A 23,578-nucleotide genomic window follows, 5' to 3' on the forward strand; every position below is an offset into this window, starting at 1 on the left:
TGGAATAACCTGTTTAAGATCTGCTAAAGCACTTGCACTGTTTGAGAAGATTTGGTGCATAATTACATAACACGTAACAGTGCTGTCTGCAGAGTAAGTGCCTGTGTTTAGAAATCTGATTGTACCATTTCCTTAGTAAGTTACTTAGTATCTGAGACTCACTTTCTTCATTTGGAAAATGGAAATATTAATAATACCTACCTCACTAAGAGTTAGAATGTAAGTAGTAAATGAGCTTATATTGTAAAGTGCTCATATAGCAATCTACAATTATTATTATAACTAGTACACTAATTGAGATTCTGGGCAATTAAAGATGTGATTATATTTAAATCAATTAAATTTATCCTTTTAAATTTAATAATTAAATTAGCTAATTTAAAACTCAATTAATTATAAATATCCTTCTGTTAGTTACTACCATAAAAATTTCTTACATGAATAATTCAGCAAAGACACCCTTTTATGGATGTTGTTTAATTTCTACAAGAAGGCACAGCCAGGAGCTCAATGAAATAAAAGATTCATGTTCTCTTCCTTCAGGTAGCTTATCATTCGGCCCAGTGTTCCATAACCGGATACCACTGGCATTTCGGGCAGAACAATCTTCTGTGTGAGCATGGTTTACACACTGCAGAACATGTAGGATCCTTAGTCTCTGCTCACTAAATGCTGGTAGCTGTCCTGACAATTATGATAATTGGCACTTAGACATTTCCAAGTGTTCCCTTAAGTGGGGACATACTCCCCACTTAAGAACCACTGAAATTCATCATCAAATATCTCAGCCCTTAAGTAGCAAATTAATGATGATTTCACTGAATTGGCTAATCACATCTTCTATGGCCTGCAATTTTCTTTAAAATATTTGACATAACTAATCAATGGACATAAAATTTCAGTTAAACAAGATGAATTAAGTTACAGAAATCTGCTATACAATATTGTACCTATAGGCAACAACACTCTACTATACACTTTAAAATGCTGAGTGTATATCTCATGTTAAGCGTTCTTACAAAACAGTAACAAAGCAACATAGACACTACAGTGTAGGGAAGAGTGTGTGTGTGTGTGTGTGTGTGTGTATGAACATTTGTTAATTTTAGTCTATATCCCAGGAATGGTCAGTTTACCCAAACTGGAATATAAACTTCAGAGGTGGTTTTAGGTACTATTTGACTCAACACCAATACTCAATATCACTACTGTGGAGTCTAACAACCTACATTTGAGAATGGCACTTATACTTCATTCCGTAACAATACTACAGAAGCTACTGACTCTTGTTTTTGTCTGATCTTGACAAATACCAGTATCAGCCAATTTGTTCTGAGTGTTTACCATGTGCAGAAACGTTTCCAGGCATTTTACACACACTAATGCAGTTAATGCCCACAAAAACTCTATGAGGTTGATAGTATTATTATTCCCATTTTACAGATAAGGAACTGAAGCACAAAGAAGCAAAATAAGTTGTTCCTGTCCAAGGGTCAAAGTACTCGAAGATTTAACTGAATCCTACTATTAAAATACTGTTTTACTTCCCAGGAGATGGAAGTTGCTGTGTGGTACCTAAAAGGTCAAAAAACTGGTACTTCACTGAGCTTACAAAACAGGTTTATTAAATAAATGTTGTTTATATGTGACAATTCAGCCTGAGACTTGTGTTCTTTGTGTGCTTTTAAAAATCTTACTCAGCTTTACTGCTGTAAAGAAAGCTGGTTTTAGAGTGCACTGAACATGTTTTTTAACAGTATACCTGTTTTTACATACCACGATATGAAACAAGCTCCTTATTTTGATTACATAACACAAACATATCATCTTCCAAAGTAATAAAATTGAGATACTGATCAAAAACCTAGAAACAAAAGAAAAGGTTTACAAATCAATTTTACAATATTTAAAGCATACTTAGTTTGATTTAATCTACCAATGGCAAAAATGGAAAAAACCTGTAACTATTCTATGTAACAAGTTGCCTAACCAGGCAAGCAAGAATGAAGAGTCAATATAAAAAAGTAACAAAAATAAGCCTTTGAGTAAGAAATTATCGACAAAGAGAGTAACAATTTCAGAAAACAAATTTATGGAGACAAGTTTTTAAAAAAAATATGGTTGGGATGGGAATGGTTATCAATTTTGTAAACAAAACAAAACAAAAAACAAAAACACAACACAATTAAAATTTTTGTAGTCAGTTTAACCACGCTTTCCTAAGAAAGTCTTAGTAACTGTTTTTCTACCATGAACATTTACAAGTGAGGAAAAAATACTAGTTCTAAGTGCAAATTAGGAAACAAATGAAGAAAAATAAAACCATAAGAAAACTACTTGAAACATGTTAAATTCAGTTAAACAAACTGAAAACAATTACTATTATTTTATACAGAATTAATAGATTTTGCAAGATCAAGAACATTAAGACATAAGCCTCAGAACCTACCATATTTTGTTGTGTATAATGTGCACCCATGCTTTTGGCCCAAACTTTTAATTCAAGTATTTATTTATATATAGATACTTGTTTTTTTGTATTATAAAAAAATTTTAGCATTTATTTTTTAACATATGGACATTATTATTGCTTTCTAGAGTTACACTTTCAATGCATAAGCATAAATAAAAAAATTAAAAACAATTATGCAGCTATAGAATTAGTACTACCCATGTATAATGCACATCATTACTTTTTCCCCTCAAAAATTTGGGCAAAGACGTGCAGTATATACAGCAAAATATGGGTAATCAGAAATAGTAGCGAACTATCTAAATCTATGAATGATCTCTCTTTAAATCTGTCAGCGAGGAAAACTGGGAAATGAATGCATGGTTTAGTCTTTTATTTGCTATGTACCACTCCCTAGCATACCATTTATATCTTCTCTAAATTCAAGAAGCACAGGGCACGAAGGGCTAAAACCAAGAATATATTTTACAGATTTATTTATAACTAAGCTGAACATATCACTATGATGTAGAATTGCTGTCCTACTGTGAATTTCATCTTTCTTATATATGCAACATAGCTTCTCTGGGTTCTCTCTCCTAAGTAAGAAAAGTTCTAGATACAGTACTGTGATTCCAGATAAAACGATGTCAATATATTTGAGTATAATTTATGACAACAAAACTGTTCAACTACTTTTAAACTGAGCTAAAAACATTATACTAATCCTGGCCTAAAACAAAAACTGACTCAGTGACTTACTTTTGTCTTTCAAAATCACTGAATAGGCTACTTTAGTGTATTTCACCTAGATCAAGTTGAAGATAATGTACATTATCAGAACTCTTTCTAAAAGTTCTGAGTCTAAATATTTCTTAGGTTGTTCTGGTCCTTTGTAAATAAGATACCTGTATCGATGAATAGGTTTTAGAATATTACTAAGTTTCGTATTAACAAAATGTTATTAGCTCTCTTACCTTGGCTACTTGTGGCACTGCATTAGCTGCTAATGCTGCATTTGCAATATCTTCCAATTTACTTCTTGAAATAGCAGAAATAAAATTTAAATAATATGATTCATAGAGTTGATTCCGAAGATCCTATAAATACAATGAATCCTTCATTCTTACAGGATAGTATAAAGGATGATTATGAATAAAAATCTTTTAGGTACTATATATAAGAGCAAGATTTTGAAGGATAATATATACATTTAAAAGATTAGTTATATAAAAATAACAATTAAAAAAAGTATCCCAAGAGAACAAAGTTATAAAGATGTTACAAATGTGTATTTGTACAACATACATTAGGTATGGCTAATGTATATTTCAATAAGTCATATTTTAGTTATATTATCAATAAAGTCCTATTAATTACAGTTTTTCATAAACCTTTTGAAATACTATGTTTGCATTTTTCTTAAAAAAATCAAGAAGTGGCTGTCATATATAGTGAAATGTGGATTATACTTAGCAGAAGACAACTGCCTTCTACTGTTCGGATCATGTAACGATACAATGAATAATTCACCATGCAGACATAATTCCAGTGACCATTTCCACAAATATTTCTTCTCATTCAGCCAAAAGCAGTATAATTCAAAGTTATACAAGTTCTTAAATAAAATTTACTTATCTTCTTAAACTCCAGGCAAACGACCTCAAATAATCGTATTTTTTTCAAACCTAAGATATTGTCAATTTTAACAGGTACCATTATTTTATGTAACACTGAGTTAATGCTACCAATAAATTCGATAACATCCCATCAATTTTAAGATGCATCTGATTTCAGAGATGTTAAAATGTGAAAAGCTGGAGCCTGTTTAAGGAACGTGGCTGAACAGGGCAGTAGTTCCACAAAGGCTGGGAGATTCATGAAAGGACTGAGAATTGAGAGAACTGGGAAAATGTGTAAATATGTTGAGGATATTCAAAGACATGTTTCTCACTGTTGGAAAAAGAAGTTACAAACTTGTAAGAGAAAGAGGAAAAGACAGAATGAATCCTATACTTCTGAAATGAAAGTTTTGGAGGTTATTTATCTATATATCTAGAGAAATAAGTAAGAAGAATTATAGAATTAAATACAGATATAAGAGTGTGTGTATATGTACATACATATATTTCTTAGCTCTGTTCATTGAGAGAGCCTAAGAACTGTGATATCCTAGTACCAATGCCCACATCCTAATTTCTAAATACTAGTCTCTACCAAAAGCAACCAGGGCTTTTTAGGCACATGGGTGAAACTTGGGCTGAGACAGAGAAAGTACAAGATGAGACTGGAACATTTTATCATGTCAGAAAGTCAAGGAATTGGTCAAAGAATGACGTAGACATTTCAAAAGTACACAGAAGCTGAGCAAGGTTGCAGGATACAAGCTCAATAAGTCAACTGGGTATCAATACACCTTCAATGAGCAATCCTAAAAAATGAAATTAAGAAAACAATTCCATTCACAATAGTATTAAGAAATATAAAGAATAAATTTAGCAAAAGAAGTACAAAACATATTCTGCACATGACAGAACATTACTGACAGAAATTAAAGATCAAAATGAGTGGACAAATATTGCATGTTCACACATTGGAAAATTTAATATTAAGATGGCAATACTCTCAAAATAGAGCTATAGATTCAATGCAATCCCTATCAGAACTCCATGTGGCTTCTTTATAGAAAATGACAAGCTAATCCTAAAATTAATATGGAAATTCATGGGGCCCCAAAAAGCCAAAATGATGTTGAAAACAAAGTTGAAAGTTGAAGAACTCAACTTCCCACTTTCAAAACTTGTTACAGATCAAGAGTAATCAAGGCAGTTTGGTACTGGCATAAGGAGAGAAGTCAATGGAATAGAACTGAGAGTCCTAGAAATAAACCAATGTATCCACTGTTATACACCTTACCTCATACCATATATAAAAATTCTTGAGGAAAACAAGAGATCTGGCAGTGGTTTCTTAAATATGACACTAAAAGTGTCATATTTAATACAAGTAACTAAAGAAAAAATAAACTAAGTTTAAAACCAAAATAAAAAAATTTTGTGCTCCAAAGGATACCAGTAAGAGAGTGAAAAATACCACAAAATGGAAGAAAATATTTGCAAGTAATATACTCAATAAGGGTCCAGTATCCAAAACATGTAAAGCCCCCTAACAATAAAAAGACAATCCAATGAAAAACTGGACCAGGGATCTGAATAGACATTTCTCCAAAGATATACAAATGGCTAAGAACACATTAAATAACACTTAATTAATTATCAGGGAAATGCAAATCAAAACCACAATTAAAGATCACTTTATATCCACTAGGATGGCTATACATGTCTATACAGAAACTTGTATGCAAATGTTTCTAACAGCCAAAAGGTAGAAGGGACCCAAATACTTATCAATGAATGGATAAACAAAATTTGATATAGTCCTATAGTAGAATATTATTCAGTAATAAAAAGAAATGAAGTACTGATACTAATGAACCTTGAAAACACTATAATAAAAGAAAGAAGTTGGATACAACAGACCACGTGTATGATTTCATTCATATGGAATATCCAGAAGAGGCAAATGTATGGAAACAAAAAATAGCTTGGGGTGGAGGATTTAATAGTTGAGGAGATGCAAATTGTCTAAGGTTGATTATAGTAATAGTTGCATGACTCTGTGAATATACTGAAAACCACTGAACTGTGTACTTTAAATGGATGAATTTTATGGTGTGTGAACTATATTTTAATAAAACTGTTATAAAACAAGGAGAGAGGAAGAGGCTAATAAATTATACCTCTTTTAAAAATGGAATAGTTGGGTTTATGCAGAGAAAGCCAGGCATCATTAGCTACATAGGACACAAAATATATGATCTTCATTAACTTTCATTAGTAACTTCATTCAATAGTAAATAATAGATGCTTTGATTTGTGGCAGACACTGCTGGCTACCTATTGAATAACCATTTTCCCCCCTTTCCTTGCTAAAAGAATCCATATTTTGTTTTGGGGTGGCAATACGCTCATCTAAATTATTAACTTTCACAGCCTCCACTGAAGCTAATTCTACCCAGGGGAGGCATAGATGGAAGCCTCCCGGGAGTTTCTGGGAAAGCGTAGCTTTCCTAATCAAAATGAAGAGTCAGGGTTGGCATAACCATTTCCCCCTTCCTCTTGACTTGAGCAAAGATGTGATGTCTACAGCTGCAGCTACCACCCTGCATCTATCTGTGAAGTAACAAGCAAGACCATGAAAAGCAACAAACAACAGGTGACAGAGCAGAAAGAAAGAAGGAGCCTGAGTCTCTGATTATCTCATAAAGCTGTACTAGCCTGGACTGCCTACTTTTAGGCTTCCTATTATCTTAGAAAAATAAAACCCTATTTTGAAAGGTATATAGTTAGGTTTTCTCTTTTTTGTTTTTAAAGCTAGACTCAGTCTTAATCCACATAATGCTTCTTCACCAAGAATTGTTAATCTGTCCATCTAGTACCTAAAATTCAAAGACAGTCTCAAAAACCAAAGTGGGAAACTGAGTAAGAGAATTTCTGATTTTTCACAGTGGATATCTAAGATTTTTAAAAATCTGTTTGCACATTCCAGAGTCATAAAAATGAGAACTCAACTCACATTACCTGGCACATTCTGTCAATATTTTCTTCAGTTGGCATTACAAAATACACAGCAGGAACATCTGGAATAGGATCTCGATCAGAGTGCAAAAGCCTCGAAGACAAAAGGACATTAAACTATTTAAAAGTCATGTATCTAAAAAATAGTTTAGAACAGTATTTCTCTGACTAGGAGTTCACTAACTTAAGAAGAGTAAGCAGCACTCTAAAAGCTGCAATTATTCATTTAACCCAGCTTTCTCCTTATATCAGTGTCATTATTATGTATTAGTAAGACCCTAGTCTTTTCTTAGTCTTCGTTTCTTCTACTTTTAATATCAATTGCCTTACTTTTTAATACCACTTAAGGTCTTCAACCAATACTCTCTTTGAATAAGAACTAAAGCACATTCAAATCAATTTTATTCCCATTTTTCATACAAAAATGTTTGGGGGGAACTGAGTGGGAAGAAAGTAAAGTTCTCCAAGAGAGGAAAAACAGCCTTAAGAAACAATAAAAACAATGAATTATAAATAAAGTTAAATATATTTAAAAAATAAAAGGTATATAATGCTTCCTTAAGACAATTTATGTTTTGTATTTATTGCTAGGAAACAGAATGCATAAAAATCCCCTGAACTTCCGGCCAACATGGAGGCGTAGGTGGAAACACTGTGCCTCCTCGCACAACCAAGTTTAAACACAACAAAGCTTTAGTAACAAAAACACAGCCAAAACACAGAAAACTGAACTGTATGGACATCCGACAACAACCGGTAAGAGGGGCGGAGTCAGCGGCAGAGCAGGAAGGAAAGATCAGTCAGATGGACCCAGGAGGGCAGGAGCGCAGGAGGGTAGGTGGTGGTGGATCCCAGGCGTGGGGTGGCAATGGCAGATCCAGTGAGGGCGCAAGGCGGCAGGCTGACCACAGTCACACATTCGCACGCAGATAAACCAAGGGAAGGAGTGAGCAGCGAGACAGACCCCTCAGGCTAGGGCCCCAGCGACGGGAATCAGAGCCTGAAAGCACCAATTGGAAAGACTTTCAGGGTGGAGGTGCCGGGAGAGGCTCCCAGGCTCACAGAGAGTTTGTTGGAGAGACCCACAGGGACCTGGAGGGTGCATAAGCCCACACACCTGGGAACCAGCACCAGAAGGGCCCAATTTGCTTGTGGGAAGCAGCAGAGGGGACAGAAATCTGAGAGTGGAACAAACGCCACTGCCCCTCTCTGACCCTGTCCCCACATACAGTGTCACAACTCAGTGACCTGGGTTGCTCCACCCCTCATACGTAACAGGTGCAAACAGACCAAAACATTATGGCTCAAGAACAGCTCAAAGCCCCAGAACCAGTAAGTCTAAGCAACCAATAAATAGCTAACTGTTCAGATGCACAGTTCAAAACACTGGTGATCAGGATGCTCACAGAATTGGTTGATTTTAGTCACAAATTAGAGGAACAAATGAAGGCTAAACTAATTGAAATGAATGGAAATGTACAGGAAACCAATAGTGATGGAAATGAAACTAGAACTCCAATCAAGGGAGTGGACCAGAAAGAAGAAAAAAATGACCAAACAGAAAAGAATGAAGAAACAAGAATTCAAAAAAATCAGGAGAGGCTTAGGAACCTTCAGGCCATCTTTAAATGTTCCTACATCCGAATTATAGGAGTACCAGAAGGGGAACAGAAACAGCCACAAGTGGAAAATGCATTTGAACAAATAATAAAGGAGAACTTCCCCAATCTGGCAAAGGAAAGACTTCCAGGAAATCCAGGAAGCTCAGAGAGTCCCAAAGAAGTTGGACCCAAGAAAGAACACACCAAGGCACATCATCATTACATTAGCCAAGATTCAAATGAAGGAGAGAATCCTAGAAGCAGCAAGAGGTAAGGGGACAGTCACCTACAAAGGTGTTCCCATCAGACTGTCAGCTGATTTCTCAAAAGAGACCTTACAGGCAAGAAGGGACTGGAAAGAAGTATTCCAAGTCATGAAATCCAAAGACCTACATCCAAGATTGCTCTATCCAGCAAAGCTTTCATTTAGAATGGAAGGGCAGATAAAGTGCTTCTCAGATAAAATCAAATTCAAGGAGTTCATCATCACCAAGCCCTTATTATATGAAATGTTAAAGGGACTTACCTAAGAAAAAGAAGATAAAAAAGATGAACAGTGAAAGGACAGCAAACTCACAGTTATTAACAACCACACCTAAAACAAAAGCAAACTAAGAGGACAGCTAGATCAGGAGCAGAACCATAGAATGAGGATCACATGGAGGATTAGCAACAGGGGAGTGGGAGGAGGAGAAGAGGGGAGAAGGTACAGAGAATAAGTAGCATAGACAGTAGGTAGAAAATAGGGGGAGAGCAAGAATAGTATGGGAAATATAGAATCTGAAGAACTTGTGACACATGAACATAAATGAAGGATGGGAGGGAATCATGGTGGAAGGGTGTGTAAGGTGGAGGGGAATAAGGGGGGGGAATAGGACAACTGTAATGGCATAATCAATAAAATATATTTTTTAAAATTTTTAAAAAGCTAAAAAAAAAAGATCATCTGAGCATCTCGAATATTTTTATCACTTGAAAATTTTCTTTTTGATAATCCAGGAAGCATATTCACTCAAATATCTAATATCAAATCACAAAATTTATTCTTCACTTTAAGATTTTATCATGCTTGGAAACACAGTAACATTCTATTTCTATAATATTTATAGTCATCCTTCGATAAGCAGTTTTCTAGGTACCATCTTCTATATACATCCTTCAACATTGAGGCACATGCAATTTATTTATCAAACATATCACTAGCTATAAAATCAAATAAATTCAATAATTAAGAAGACAACATAGATAACTTCCTATGGTGATTAACAGTCATTATTTCACAGTTACTTAAATTTTTCATATTAATGGTAAACTAATTTAGATTATTTGTTGTTTTTTAAAAAGTGTATTTAAATTAAAAGAATACAAAATTTGCAGAGCTGGTAGAGACCTTAAGACAACCAGTTCTTTTCCTTCACATAAGAGGGTAATTGAATCTGTAGGAAAAGATACAAGAGAGAACATTTCAATTCTGAATTTAGAAAGCCTTAGACTGATGATTATTTTTTAACTTCAGAAGTAAAAGATTGAGTAAAAGAAGAAAAAAATGTTCTATACAAGTACTATAACTTAACATTATTTACTCTATCAATGTACCTTAATATGATTTTAGGGTGGCCAAAGAAATCTTTAACAATGTATCTGAAAACAAATGCCATTATTAGAAATAAGTTAAAACTCACAAATGCAGAGTGATTCCCATATCTCTCAGTTCCTTCACGGATAGCAGAGGAGAGATGATATCTTGGCCAAATCTGTCATAAATGAGCACCTGGTAAAAAAATTGTTTTTTAATCATTATTAGAAAACAGTCAATAGAGAACTCATAAGACAATGCTGAAATAAATTTTGTTTTAATAAATCGAGTATATTGAATTGTTCCTCAATTTAATATTTTCCATCATTTTCACCAAAATGTCTATTCATGCAGTAACCCAGTTTTAAAAGCATGTTTTTTTGGCTAAAATACATTAATAATTATATAAATTTCTTCTTATGGACTTCTTTTGCTAGGTTATAATATATACTAAAGGACTTCCAATTAAGATTGCAGAGAAGATAAATGCTGTGCTTGCTCCCTCCCACAACCACATCAAAATTTCAACTAAATTACAGAACCACCGGAAGAGTAGCTTTATGGAAGTTCTATGACTAAGGATATAAAGAAGAAGCCATGCTGAGACCAGGAGGAGGGGCAGAGAGGCGGTACAGGCTGGTCCCACATCCATCTGTGGTAGTTAAGAATTAGGATGGTTATCTCAGCCGTGGAGATACTCCCAGAAGAACGAAGGATCCCAGCGCACCAGTTCTGAGAAGAATCCCCAAAACATCGGGCTGTGAAATCCAGCAGGGACTGTGTCCAAATGAAGGGAGGAAGGGGTTGGGGGTCTCCTGCTGTAGACCTAGGTATTGCCAGCCTTAAAGGATCTGAAACAAACTTACTCGCTCTCTGACTCACATATGCTGGGCTCTAGCCCAGAGTAGCTGCTTGAAAACCACTAGTGACATAGGGTGAAGAACTTAGTTATCTGGATTCAAGATGAGGGCTGGAAGCAAACTGTGGGCAGTTACCACTGTTCCTTTGTAGAGTCCTCCACTCACCAGGCTGTGGGTGCAGGTGAGTGCTAAATCTGAGTCTCCATCAAACCGGACTCACCCTGGTGATTCTCTGAAAACCTGCCCCACTCAACCCATGCACCAGCCTGAATTTCTTTTAGTGGCCGCACCTCACAAGCTGCTGGCCTTGGCCCACAGCTTAGACTTTACTGAAATCTCAAAGCACACAAACCCTAAACAAGCAGGGGCTGGCCTCAGCATTCCCCATACCTCTTGCTAAACAGACCCTGCCACCAGGGGCAGTCAGCCTCATTTTGCAGCACAGCCTCTCCCAGGAACCTCCAAATGCAACAGTACAGGCTGCAAATGACTAACGATTACTTTGTAATTCACAAGAGGTGGCCCCGGCCAGCCAAGGTATCAGCTGACCTGGGCTAGGACATTATTCCCTTCCAAGAGGCCCCAGAACGAACACACACAGTGGCCAGCTTCAGACCATACGAGAGCACCACCCAATTAGCTCCACAAACAACACACCTAAAGGCTGGACTTGGCAGGCACCAGAGCCTCACTACTGTAAATCCCACTCCAAGGGGTCAACCCCCCACACAACAGCTCATTCACTACCATCATGGCCAGTTGTCACACCCAGGCAGCTGAAGGTCAATCCCACCCACAGATGTACCAACAGTAATCAAGGCTCAACTACAACAAGAGGGTACACACAACCCACACAAGAGACACCCCTGGTCACCCAGCTTAGGTGACCAGGAAGTCTGTCCCACTGAGCCCCACTCTGACACCTACTATGGGACACCTCCCACAGAAGGCCACTGCCAAGACTGGGAGCCATAGCAGATCTCTAGTACCTAGAAACAAACACAGGGAGTCAGTAAAAATTGGGAGAAAAGAAACATGTCCCAAGTGAAACAACAGGACAAAACTCTGTAAAAAGAACTAAACAAAATGGAGGCAAGCAATCTACCAGATACAGAGTTCAAAATACTGCTTATAACAATATTTAGTGAACCTAGGGAGAGAAAAAAGTCAGTGGGAACTTACACGAAGGGACAGAAACTATAAAAAAACAAAACAAAACCCAGAAATGGAGAATACAATGATTGAAATGAAGAACACATTACAGGGAATCAACAGCAGATCATGTAAGTCAGAGAACTGAATCAGCGATTTGGAACACAAAGTCACAAAAAACACAAATGAAATAGCAAAAAAGAAAAGAATTTAAAAAATTAGGTCAGTTTAAGGGACATCTGAGACAACTTCAAGCATAACAACATTTTGTACCCTTAGAAGAAAGAGCGCAAGGGATAGAAAATCTATTTGAAAAACTCTCCTAATCAGCCCTGGGTGATGTGATTCAGCGGACTGAGCACCAGCCTGTGAACTGACAGGCAATGTTGTGATTCCTGGTCAGGGCACATGCCTGGGTTGCAGCAGGAAACTGCCTGCAAGAGGGAGCCAACTGATGTTTAACACATCGATGTTTCTCTCCTTTTTTTTCCCTTCATTCCCCTCACTCTTAAAAAAAAATAAAATCTTAAAAAAGCAAAACTTTCCTAACCTGGTGAAGAAAATAGATATACAAGTCCAGGAAACGCAGAGAGTCAAAAATAAGATGAACTCAAAGCTGGCACCAGAACACATCATAATTAAAACACCAAAGATTAAAAGCAAACACAGAATCTTCAGAGTAGCAAGAGAAAAAGCAATTAGGTACAAGAGGGGTCCCACGAGATTGTCAGCTGATTTCTCAACAGAAACTTTGCAAGTCAGACTGGCATGAACTGATCAACAGGATGTAAAGCAAGGTCCTATAACTTACATTACTCTACCCAGCAAGGTCTCATTTAGAATCAAAGGAAACACAATGAGCTTTCTAGACAACAAAAAAGCTAAAGGAGTTCATCACCACTAAACCAGTCTTATAAGAAATGTTAAAGGGACTTCTTTAAGATAAAGAAAAAATAAAAAGTATGACTAATAAAATGGCAATAATGACATACCTATCAATAATTACTTTAAATGTAAATGAATTAAATGTTCCTACCAAAGGACAAAGGGTGGCTGAATGAAAAAGAGAACAAGACCTAAACATATCATGACTAAAAGAGATACACTTCACATCGAAAGACACACAGATTGAAAGGGATGGAAAAGGATATTCCATAAAAATGAAAATGAGAAAAAGGTGGGGTAGCAATACCATTATCAAATAAAACAGACTTTTAAAAAAAGGCCATATTGAGAGATGAAGGCATTTCATATACAACTGCTTAGATATGGAAACCGTCTAAGTGACCATCAATGGATGACTGGATAAAGAAGATGTGATACATATACATACAAGCACAATAAAATATTACTTGGCCATAAAAAAAAGGAACGAAGTCTTACAATTTCCAACAACAAAGATGACCTAGAGGACATTATGTTAACTGAGAAAAGTCAGACACAGAAAGATTTCACTGACAGATGAAATCTAAAAAACCAAAGGAAACAATCAAAAGAGAAACAAACTCATTACACAGAAAAGAAACTGATGTTACCGGATGGAAGGGGAGTCGGAGGGCTGGGGGAGAAAGGCGAAGGGATTAAGAAGTATACAACAGCAACTAGACGGTCATGGGGATGTGAAGTACAACACAGGGAACAGTCAGTAATATTTTAACAAACATGTGTGGTGCCAGGTGAGAGGACTAGATTTATTGGGGGGATCACTTCATAACTTACACAGTTCTAAGTACTGAACTGTGCACTTGAAACTAATGTAATACTGAATGTCACCTGTAATGGAAAAAAATACTAGACTACAAAATCTCCCTCTTAAGCTATAATAAAGGACTTCTGAACATATAGAAAATTCATGTACACCCCTATTCAATTCATGTTTTCTAAAAAGAAAAAAGTAAATCTTAGTCACTCTCAAAACTAACGTGTAACAAGTTCCAAGACTGTAAAGAAAATTTAGTAATTTAAACATCTCATGTTAATAAGATACTCAGTTAAAAAATTAAGTCCCCAAAGAGTACTTGCTCACCTTATTCTGTTACACGCATTTCCTCATGTTCTAAAATTACTAAAAATGACACTTTGAGGAGTGATAAGAATTCTAACTCAAAATTAGTTTTAGAGTTAAGGCAAATAAGAGAGACACACCCACTAGTGTTTTTCCACAACCACCTCAGGAAGTCTTTATGGAGTATAAACTGCTAATGAGACAATGAAACTTGCTGTCATAAAAACATAGTTTTCTTGAATGCCAGTATTTCCTTTAAAAAGCTAGAAATCTTCCTGCTCTAGTTATGAGGTTGGATGATGTATCCCTCAAAAGCTATTTCTCTTTAAAATCTCAATGTATTTTGTGACCAAAGAAGTGATGGTAGGAAAGACTTTGACACAATCTATGAGGGGTGAGCTCCAAAAAAATCCCTGGAATTTATTTGTAAAAAACTGTGTATTGACTCTGGCTGGTGTAGCTCAGTGGATTGAGCGTGGGCCTGCGAACCAAAGGATCGAGGTTTGATTCCCATTCGGGGCACATGCCTGGGTTGCAGGCCAGTTCCCAGTTGGCGATGCACGAGAGGCAACTATACATTGATGTTTCTCTCCCTCTCCTTCCCTTGCCTTCTAAAGATAAATAAATAAAATCTTTTTTAAAAATTGTGTATTTATTCTGGCATTTATTCTCATGTGTTTATACTTCAGTTACCTTCAAAGAATTCTCCATTTGATGCAATTCACCTATCAAGACATTTTTCCCACTGCTCAAAATAGTTTTTGAACTTGTGGATTTTGACGATTTCTAATGCTACTGCCATTTTTTGTTTCACCTCTTCCGCATCAGCAAAATGTTTCCCATTGAGGACTTTTTTCATCCAAGAAACAAAAAAAAAAGTCACTCCCAGGAAACAAAAAAAGTCACTTGGGGCAAGATTAGTTGAACATGGAGGATGAGGCACCAGGGTCATGCCATTTTTGGTCAAAAATTGCTGAACACTCAGTGTAGTGTGGCCAGGTGCACTGGTAAATCACCCATCATAAAATGGGCAAACAGTTGAAAGAGGCTTCAAAAAAAAAATTTACTGAAGCCCAATGCAGCCTCTCACACCACCACCAGCTCGTACACTGATTCAGATGGGTTCTTAAAACACTCACCTAAGGGGGAAGGCTGAACTACAGGAAGTCCACCCTTCAAAAGATAATTCTGGGTTTTTTTGGGCCCCTCTCGCATTCCCAGAAATTCTCAAGTTATGTAATTCAAAAGCTCAATGTAGGCTTTAGAAACAAGTATAGTCTATGCAGGGTATAACAAGAAGATGCCCATAAATACAGTGGCAGAAATGGGATATTAGGGGACATGCTGAAGCTTAAACTATGAATGCAATATATTGATAGATGGCTTTAACAACCTTTTGAGTTAACCCAAAGTACTAATAAAGACTCATGGGAAATTTTCAACCCCCCCCCAAAATCTAACCAAGTTGATTTATTCTGAATTCTCAGCAAGAGAGAAGTTTAAAGTGATTAATAAACTACTAAGTTTGAATCGAATCAACTGTATTATCTTTTTGAAGAAAGAGCTCGATTGAGCATGAAGTTTAGAATAAAGGGGCTCAAAGAACAAGAATTTTTAAAGATTCTCTAGCATTTCTCAGGGAGAAAGATTATGGTTTGCTTTCTGGTCCCATTAACAGTCTTACTGATAGTTTTATATATCACAAATTAATAAAATGGTATTTCGGCTTACAGACCATTCTCTCCATAGTTAGTTAAAATGGACCCGTCCCACAAGTCTGACTAATCCTGAGTGAGCTTGCAGGACCCAAACTCTGGGCTTGCAAAGCTAAGGAACAAAATATCGGCCACAGTAAAGACCTATCAGACTGGTGCCACCTTGAGATTAGGATACCCTAGATGAAATGTCACTATCACTACCTGTTTTACTCCATATAATGCTTATAAAAAAATTCACATCAATTCCTGGCCTGGTAGTCAGTTGGTTAGAGCATCGTTTAGATACCCACAAGGTTTCAGGTTCAATCCCTAGTCAGGGCACATACAAGAATCAACCACTGAATGCATAAATAAATGAAACAACAAATCGATGTTTCTCTCTCCCCCTAGCTAAGATCATTTAAAAAAAAAAAAGAAAAAAAAAGATCCACATTAAGAAGCCATGCTAAATAAAAACATTCACCCACTACAATTAAAATGTGCTACTGTTCAGTACTAACAAGAGATTCCCTCCAGCCATCACCAATAAGGGCTGAGAAAAAGGAAAAAAGTCCCACATTATAATAAACTCTCTTACCTTCCACACTGGTTCTCCAGTGCTGTTTTTAACATGCGGCACATTGAAATTCAACATACGCTTCAAAGCCACTGGAAATGAAAATAGTCTCATTAAATATTACCACTGATTTTTATGATTTCACTTTCCCCCCCATATTTATTACTTACCATCTCAAAACAAAAGGCACAAATTATTCTAGTAAAACTAACTAATCAAGCAGTGGCCTCAGTAGATAACTGATGCTGTTATCCACTGTATTGATCACACTTTCTGAAAACAAAAATTATCTATATTTTTAACCAGTTCATATGCAAAATTTTCGTATAGTAGGTCTATTTTTTAGTTATCCTGAGCTATGTTTTAGGACTGATTTTTCTTGTCAGATTCACTGAAAAGTTACATTGCTTATTACATGATCCATCAAAAAAGTGAGAATTTCACAAAAGTGGCAGATAACTTGAGAACTCCTACTAAGAAAATATACACTTTGTACAATCACAGCAGTTGATTTATGTTATAGTATTTTGTGGTTTTTATTGCTCATCTATTCATGTGTTATAACAGACCCAGGTATACTTTCTAAGGAAAATAAAAATTTTGATATACTTCTATGTGAAGATGAGATGGCAAATAGTCACAGCAGAGTACTGGTTAGGTGATTTAATTTTTAAAAGATTAGCACCACTAAAATCTACTTGGTTGACTTTTAAAAGCATTTTGATTAGGCTTTATTTAGTGACAGAATAATCTACAAACCCAACTCCTACCAGAGAATTATCTAATACTCAAATCACCTGCGTATGAATTTATGGCATATTCATTAATTCACTAGAAAAACTTCCACTTAAGCGCTTGTTTCTCAAGGCGGCTAAAATAAGAAATTACACTTCAGTGATATAGTATTTGTATATTTGTGTGTGTACATTCATAATATTTTGGTAACATATTAGTACCTAATGCCCAGCCAATAACACACATTGCCAATACTAATTTACACCTACTTCAGAAACTCTTAGGTGTTATGGTATTACATATAAAAAACATAAATAAAAAAACCACTCAGTACTAAAATAACACAGGAAGCACAGAATGTGCTGCACGATGAACTCACTCTCTGTCATTTAGAAGAGCTCTTCCTCCCACCTTCAGGCAATACAGATACCTCCACCCTGGCATTTGTGGCCCAGGAGAGAGAAAGCTTGTTTCTAGGAGCAGCTGTTCACACTCTTGACACAGGCCAACTAGGAAGAACCAGAGCCTGAGCTGCACGTGAGCCCCACGTGAATAGTGTTCTCCAGAGGTAGGCCTTAACTAAATGAAAGAGGCCAGTAACAGCAGGTATTTGCCCTCTCATCCCCATCCAGGTGAATATCCCAACTCTGAGCCTTGGCTAACTTGTTAACAGGGATCCAACACAATGGGTTTGTTAATAATGTAAAGGCTGGCATTCAAATAATATATAAGAATGTAATTTTACTTTCATCAGAGTAGTGCCCGAAAGGCTCAAGTCACTTTTTAACCCAAGTGACAAAGTAGTTTTCTTTATCAGGCTAACATACTATCCATAGTCCTAGACTTAGTTAACATAGTTTCACCTTTACCTGAAAGGTTTTCATTACTCATTCACTACGTACTCAACTAAATTTACTGCCCATTCCATAAATGTTTAGTGAGTGTTTACCATCTGTCAGACACAGCGTTAGCTATTGACAGTAAATAAAACAGACTGAAGAAAAATGATCTATCCTCAAGTAGCTTTCACTCTAGTTGGGGGAGAAAGACAACAAAAGCAGTAAGACATGTGGTATGTGAGATCATGGTAAGTGCTATGCAGAAAAACAAGGAAGGGAAGTGGGGAAAGGGAGTTGTGTAATTTTAAATAGTCAGGAAAGGCTTCCTGAGAAGATGACATTGAGGTAAAGACCTAAAGGGAGAGAGGGTGTGAGCTACAAATAGCTCTGAAAGAATATTCCAGACTGAGGAACAAACATGAGGCTCTGAAGTGGAACTCTGATATATTCAAGGAAAGGGAGTAACAGAGAACGAGGCCAGAAAGTTCAGTGGGGATCGCTGTAAGATCACTTTGGTTTTTACCGTGACTGAAATGGGAACCAGCTGGAGGGTTTTGAGCAAATGGGTACTGTGTGAAGATGTAAAAGCAAGGAGACCAAATAGGTGGTTACTGCAGAAATTCATGGGTGGCTTGGTCCTAAGCGATAGCAATCACAATGGTCAGATCTGGGAAATATTTTCAGAGTGGAGCTGAAAAGATTTATTGACAGATATGATGTGAGATACAAAAGAAGAAAAGAAAACGTCAAGGTTGTTAACCTGACCAACTACAATTTAGCTAAGAAACTCAAGATATCACAAGAGAGAAAGCAGGTATTTGTAGCTCTCAATGCTGAGACATGGGGGAGCTGAGCAAGAACCACAAAAGGCAGGCATGCGTGAAGGACTATGGTAACACAAGGTTCTACCTGTTGAACTAAAGGTAACAACAGAGAGGGGAGTAGTTCAGGACACATTCACAATCAAGATGGCTTTTGAAGTGACCTGTGAAGATGAATAAAGATTCTTCAGACAGGCAAAGCAAGAATTAGGCATCTGCAAAGTGGAGATAATACATACAAATACATACAAAAGTCACTTAAACTAGTGCCTAGCAATCCTGAATGCTCAACATATATCAGCCATTATTTACTGAAATAAATTACAAACTCCTCTGTATCACAATGTTTGGTATTTAGAATATCTGAGACTGACTGTGAGTTATTTCCCCCAACAGTCGCAGTAGACTTCAGGGAAATGTTTACTTCTGCTACTATAGCATATATAAAGGGGTTTAGCTTTCTCTGAAAAAAAAAATAGACCTCAACTAGAGAACTAAAGATGAGAAATGATTAATCTGGCATAACCTATCTAGTAATGATGTTAAATCTTGCTATAATGAAGTTTATTTCAACCGAAATAAAAATTATACCATTCGGTTTTAAATTCTATAAAGGTTCTGTATATCAAAATGACTACTAAACAATTTTCATTTTTCAAGAACCTTCTTTGTATTGGTACAGAGTACTCCTTCAAAACTGCTTTTATTTTAACATGTAGTATGACCTAATTCACTGAGCTTCATTAAGTTGTCAGAACCATACCTTAAAGACAAGTGGGGCTTGTACTTGCTTACACAGATAAAATGAATAGCAGGTATTCCCCAATTCTTATTTGGACTTTCATATATTTAAGTTATGCTTGCCTTCATCTGATATCTTATATTAAACCATCTATTGGAGAAAGCAGAACACAACTCAGTATGCACTGTGTCAGCATTAAACTAAAGTCTGACAATTTTCTTTGAATTCCACAGGAAACAGGCACTGCCAAAATCCCTGCTGTAGGTCACATGACTTGTAACCAACTGTTGTCCTTTTCAGATTTATATGCATAAGAGAATAATTGTAAGAGACAGAATTGCCAACTATGCACATTCTTGAGAGTTTATTTTCTAAGAAAGAAAAAAAAGCTCAAGAGAAATGTTCCCTTTTTCCACTACATTTCACAATATATGTAATTTTAAAACATTAATTTGTCAAAGAGTTAAAAATGGGGAAGTTACTTATTTATTTTGGCCATCCTTCAATCCCATTCCAGCGAGCTGGTGAAATCTTTACCACCAGGTATTTTTCTTTAGGTATTCCCAAATGCTTGGTTCAAAGGTGAAATGGCAGAACGTAAGCTGCCCTGAAAAGAACAGCCACATTTTTTAAGTGTGGCGAAGTGGCGAAAAACGAAACTCAACATTAAAACTGGAAGAGATTTGAACCACGCGCAGAAACAAACCAGGAGACCTCATAAGTGGTAACGCATGGAGAAAAAAAAAAAAAGCCATCCTCCAGATGTTGTCATGATGGCCTTTTGAGGCCCAGTAGGAAAGCAACAAGAGCAGGACCACAGCAACCGGACCACTCTTGAAGCCCCTTCTCCTGCCCCACTAATAAGGGACCTAATTCTCAAGTAAATGGCATCTATTCCTTAAAAACTGAGAAGGGGAGGGGCTTGCGATGCTCGGTGAACTGCAATAAACTCCTGCGGAGGTCCGCCTCCCAGCTGCACGCACTGTGACCGAGTCAGAGCAACAAGCAGAGGGAGAGGGCACCCCCATGGCAGGTACAAAACCGCAGGGAGGCGAGAATAAAGAAGTCAGTACCTGTTTGTCTCTCTCGAATACTAGCTGCCGCCATCTTGATTCCCACCATCCACTGCCCAGTGGACAGCAGAGTCCGAGGATGACGTGGCCCACGCAACCGACCCGGAAGCAAAGCTCTGAGGGGCGGGGCCAAAGGAAGTCCTTGAGCCATAGACCCTGCCTCCCCCCCCTTTCTCGTCAATAACTCTCCAAACAACTTGCAAACCTGTGCGGCTTGTTAACACTCGGTAGTGTTTTTCAGCTGTGAAGTAATAGGATTTTTTATTCTATCTAATCGAGCCACCGCTTCTCAAATGGTAGCTGCTTAAAGTTAGCTTTTAAGATAGGAGCGTGGTGTAGTGCTAAGAACATAAATACTGAACCATTTGGTCATTTACAGGTCACTAACCGGAGAATATACTTAAAGGTTTAAAGACCATAGTACTAACGATGGTCCTGGAACAAAGTAGGCAGTCAGATGCTAGCTTCCTCTTGTGTGTCCTCTTTGATCTCCTTTAACTGGAGCCACCTCCCCCCCGCCATTGTCACCTATCAGGCGAAACAGTCCGTCTTTTTGGTGGTGTTTTGCTTACATGGGCAAAGAAGTCAGAAGGGTGCAAATTGGCAAACTGGTATTTCCTCTCATCCCTCTGGTAACTGCAAAATCACAAAACATTACTTTGGGGGGAAAGTGAGTAGGTGGATAGTGCTGGTGTTTTAATGTACACTTGAAGCCTTATGATGACCAAATGTATCCAAAATTGATGATTCATAATTTAATAAATTAAATTGGCTGTAAAAATACACAATGAAAACTCATTTCCATATGTTCAGTAGAGTTCACTGACGACACTGCATTAGCTGTGGAGTATGTTCAGTATAAAGTGCACCAAGTTCTGAAATGAAATTACCCTATGCCTCAAAACTGCTCTGAAAACTTTCAGATTTATGAGGTACCAGTTGTTACTCTGAAAATTATACAAAAAGCATTTCTATAATAAAGCTTTAGCTCCTCTATTTCATGATTTTAAGTCATTTATTTTTACAAAGTTTGAGAGAGAAAAACATTGATTTCTTGTTCCACTTACTCCTGCATTCACTGGTTGATATCTTGTATGCACCCTGATTGAAGATGGAACCCACAATCTTGGCTTATCTCACGATGCTCTAACCAACTGAGCCACCGGGCCAGGGCCAAGACAGGTGGATCTTATTTTAAACACCATTGGGAAACACCCTAGAATTGAACCTATCTTCTTTTTCCTTGTATATTTTTTTATTTTATTTTTTAGCTTTATGCAGGAGTAATTGACAAAATCTGTAAGATATTTAAAGTATACATCGGGATGATTGATATACACATATACTGTGAAAGGATTACACCATCTAGTTATCACAACCATCACTATGAGAACCTTTAAGTTCCACTCTAAGCAAATTTCTATCATATAATGCAGATATCACCTACAGTCACCATGTTATATATTAGACCCTCAGGCCTTATTCATGTTGAAGCTGAAAGCTTGTTTATGAATTGTATGACTTATGTGTGAAATTGTTTAAAAAGTCAAACTCATGGAAACGAGAAAAATAGTTACTAGGGGCCAGCCAGGAGCTGGGGGCAGTGGGAAAGGTTGGTAAAAGTTATGAACCTTTAAGAGTTACATTCTCTCTTATTTTTATAGCTAATTGGCATATTCATTAAAAACTAGAATATTTAGTTTTATTCAGTGCTATTACCAATACTTTGAAGAAGTCACCAATTATCTAGCGTGTTGTAAACAGAAGTGACATTTCCTGCCCTACGGGAAAGCTCTGGTTCACTTGTGTACATGGGATATAAAATACACAGGCTTTCTACCTTCCAACATCTGAGAGTATGTTTTGTTCATCTGAGTACTTGTACTCTGAAAATGCAAATCTATCATGTAACCATTTCAGCTCCAACAGACTTTTCCCTGACTGTATGTCATATTAAAATTCTAAGGAAATGTTTAACATTTACAGACAGTATCAACAGGTGGAATGATAAAAAACTGTCCTGAACAAGGAGTGCAGATAATGTGCTCAATAAATGTACAGAATACTATGCCCTACAGATCAGTGGCAGTAGATAAATAGTCTCTGTATGGCTAAGACTAAGGTATTTGTCACATATTAGAATCAGAAATTATCAAAACAAACTGTTGCTTAAGTATCAGTTAACCTAATTAAATGTACCCTTGTAACCAACTCTACCTACCCATATTTTTGGCCTAAATAATTAATTCTGGTAAACTATTATTTTTCATGAGTGGCTAGTTTTAGCGTGGAACTTAGGAAAGTTCATTCAAGAGAGCTTCCTGGGTGTAAGCCAATGATCTGATATACAGAGAGGAATCTTCTATCTACTTAATATTTTTGGAATCTCAAATCCTGTGAAGTTACCTAATTGAGTTTATATAAATATGACATGTTTAGTAGCATAAACATTTATTTAGAAAATACACTTATTCATTATAAGTGTAATGTTTTTGGCTACATCTGATGTCTTTTAAAAAGGGGGGGGACAGGCTGACACAAACTATCAATTAGTACAACAGCTGGCATAGAGTAGGCATTGGAATATGTTTAGCAATTGAAAAACACTCAAAATGAGAACTTGAACACTGGACTGGTCTCTTCAAAGCAATCCAAATATTCTTAAACTACATGTAATACACATTCAAGCAATCCATTATTCAACACGTTCTTTCTTTTCTTTGTTGTTCAAGTATAGTTTTCTGTCTTTTACTCCCATCCCAACCCACCCCCAGTGCTCTCCACCTCCCTCCCATTTCTAGCCCCCTTATT

The 23,578-nt window shown here is 36.7% G+C and overlaps 1 protein-coding gene across 3 annotated transcripts in view; it reads right to left on the bottom strand.

The window, feature by feature from the left end:
- Positions 1-20,852, bottom strand: part of SCFD1 (sec1 family domain containing 1) — a 101,107-nt gene extending 80,255 nt beyond the window's left edge. Inside the window, exons 1-6 of one of the 3 annotated variants that reach the window (XM_053670492.1) lie at positions 20,768-20,852; positions 16,579-16,649; positions 10,373-10,461; positions 7,093-7,183; positions 3,430-3,552; positions 1,777-1,864 (exon numbers count right to left, since the gene is read on the bottom strand). In XM_053670492.1, coding sequence (XP_053526467.1) covers positions 1,777-1,864; positions 3,430-3,552; positions 7,093-7,183; positions 10,373-10,461; positions 16,579-16,649; positions 20,768-20,816 — 511 coding nt within the window. In that variant the 5' untranslated portion in view covers positions 20,817-20,852. Of the gene's footprint in view, positions 1-1,776; positions 1,865-3,429; positions 3,553-7,092; positions 7,184-10,372; positions 10,462-16,578; positions 16,650-20,767 lie in introns of those variants that run through there. The other 2 variants (XM_053670493.1, XM_053670494.1) reach the window with 2 other exon arrangements.
- Between the last annotated feature and the right edge of the window lie 2,726 nt (positions 20,853-23,578).

Source organism: Artibeus jamaicensis, unplaced genomic scaffold (genome assembly GCF_021234435.1).
Source record: "Artibeus jamaicensis isolate MK-2021 breed Jamaican fruit bat unplaced genomic scaffold, CSHL_Jam_final contig_588, whole genome shotgun sequence".
Lineage (NCBI taxonomy): Eukaryota > Metazoa > Chordata > Mammalia > Chiroptera > Phyllostomidae > Artibeus > Artibeus jamaicensis.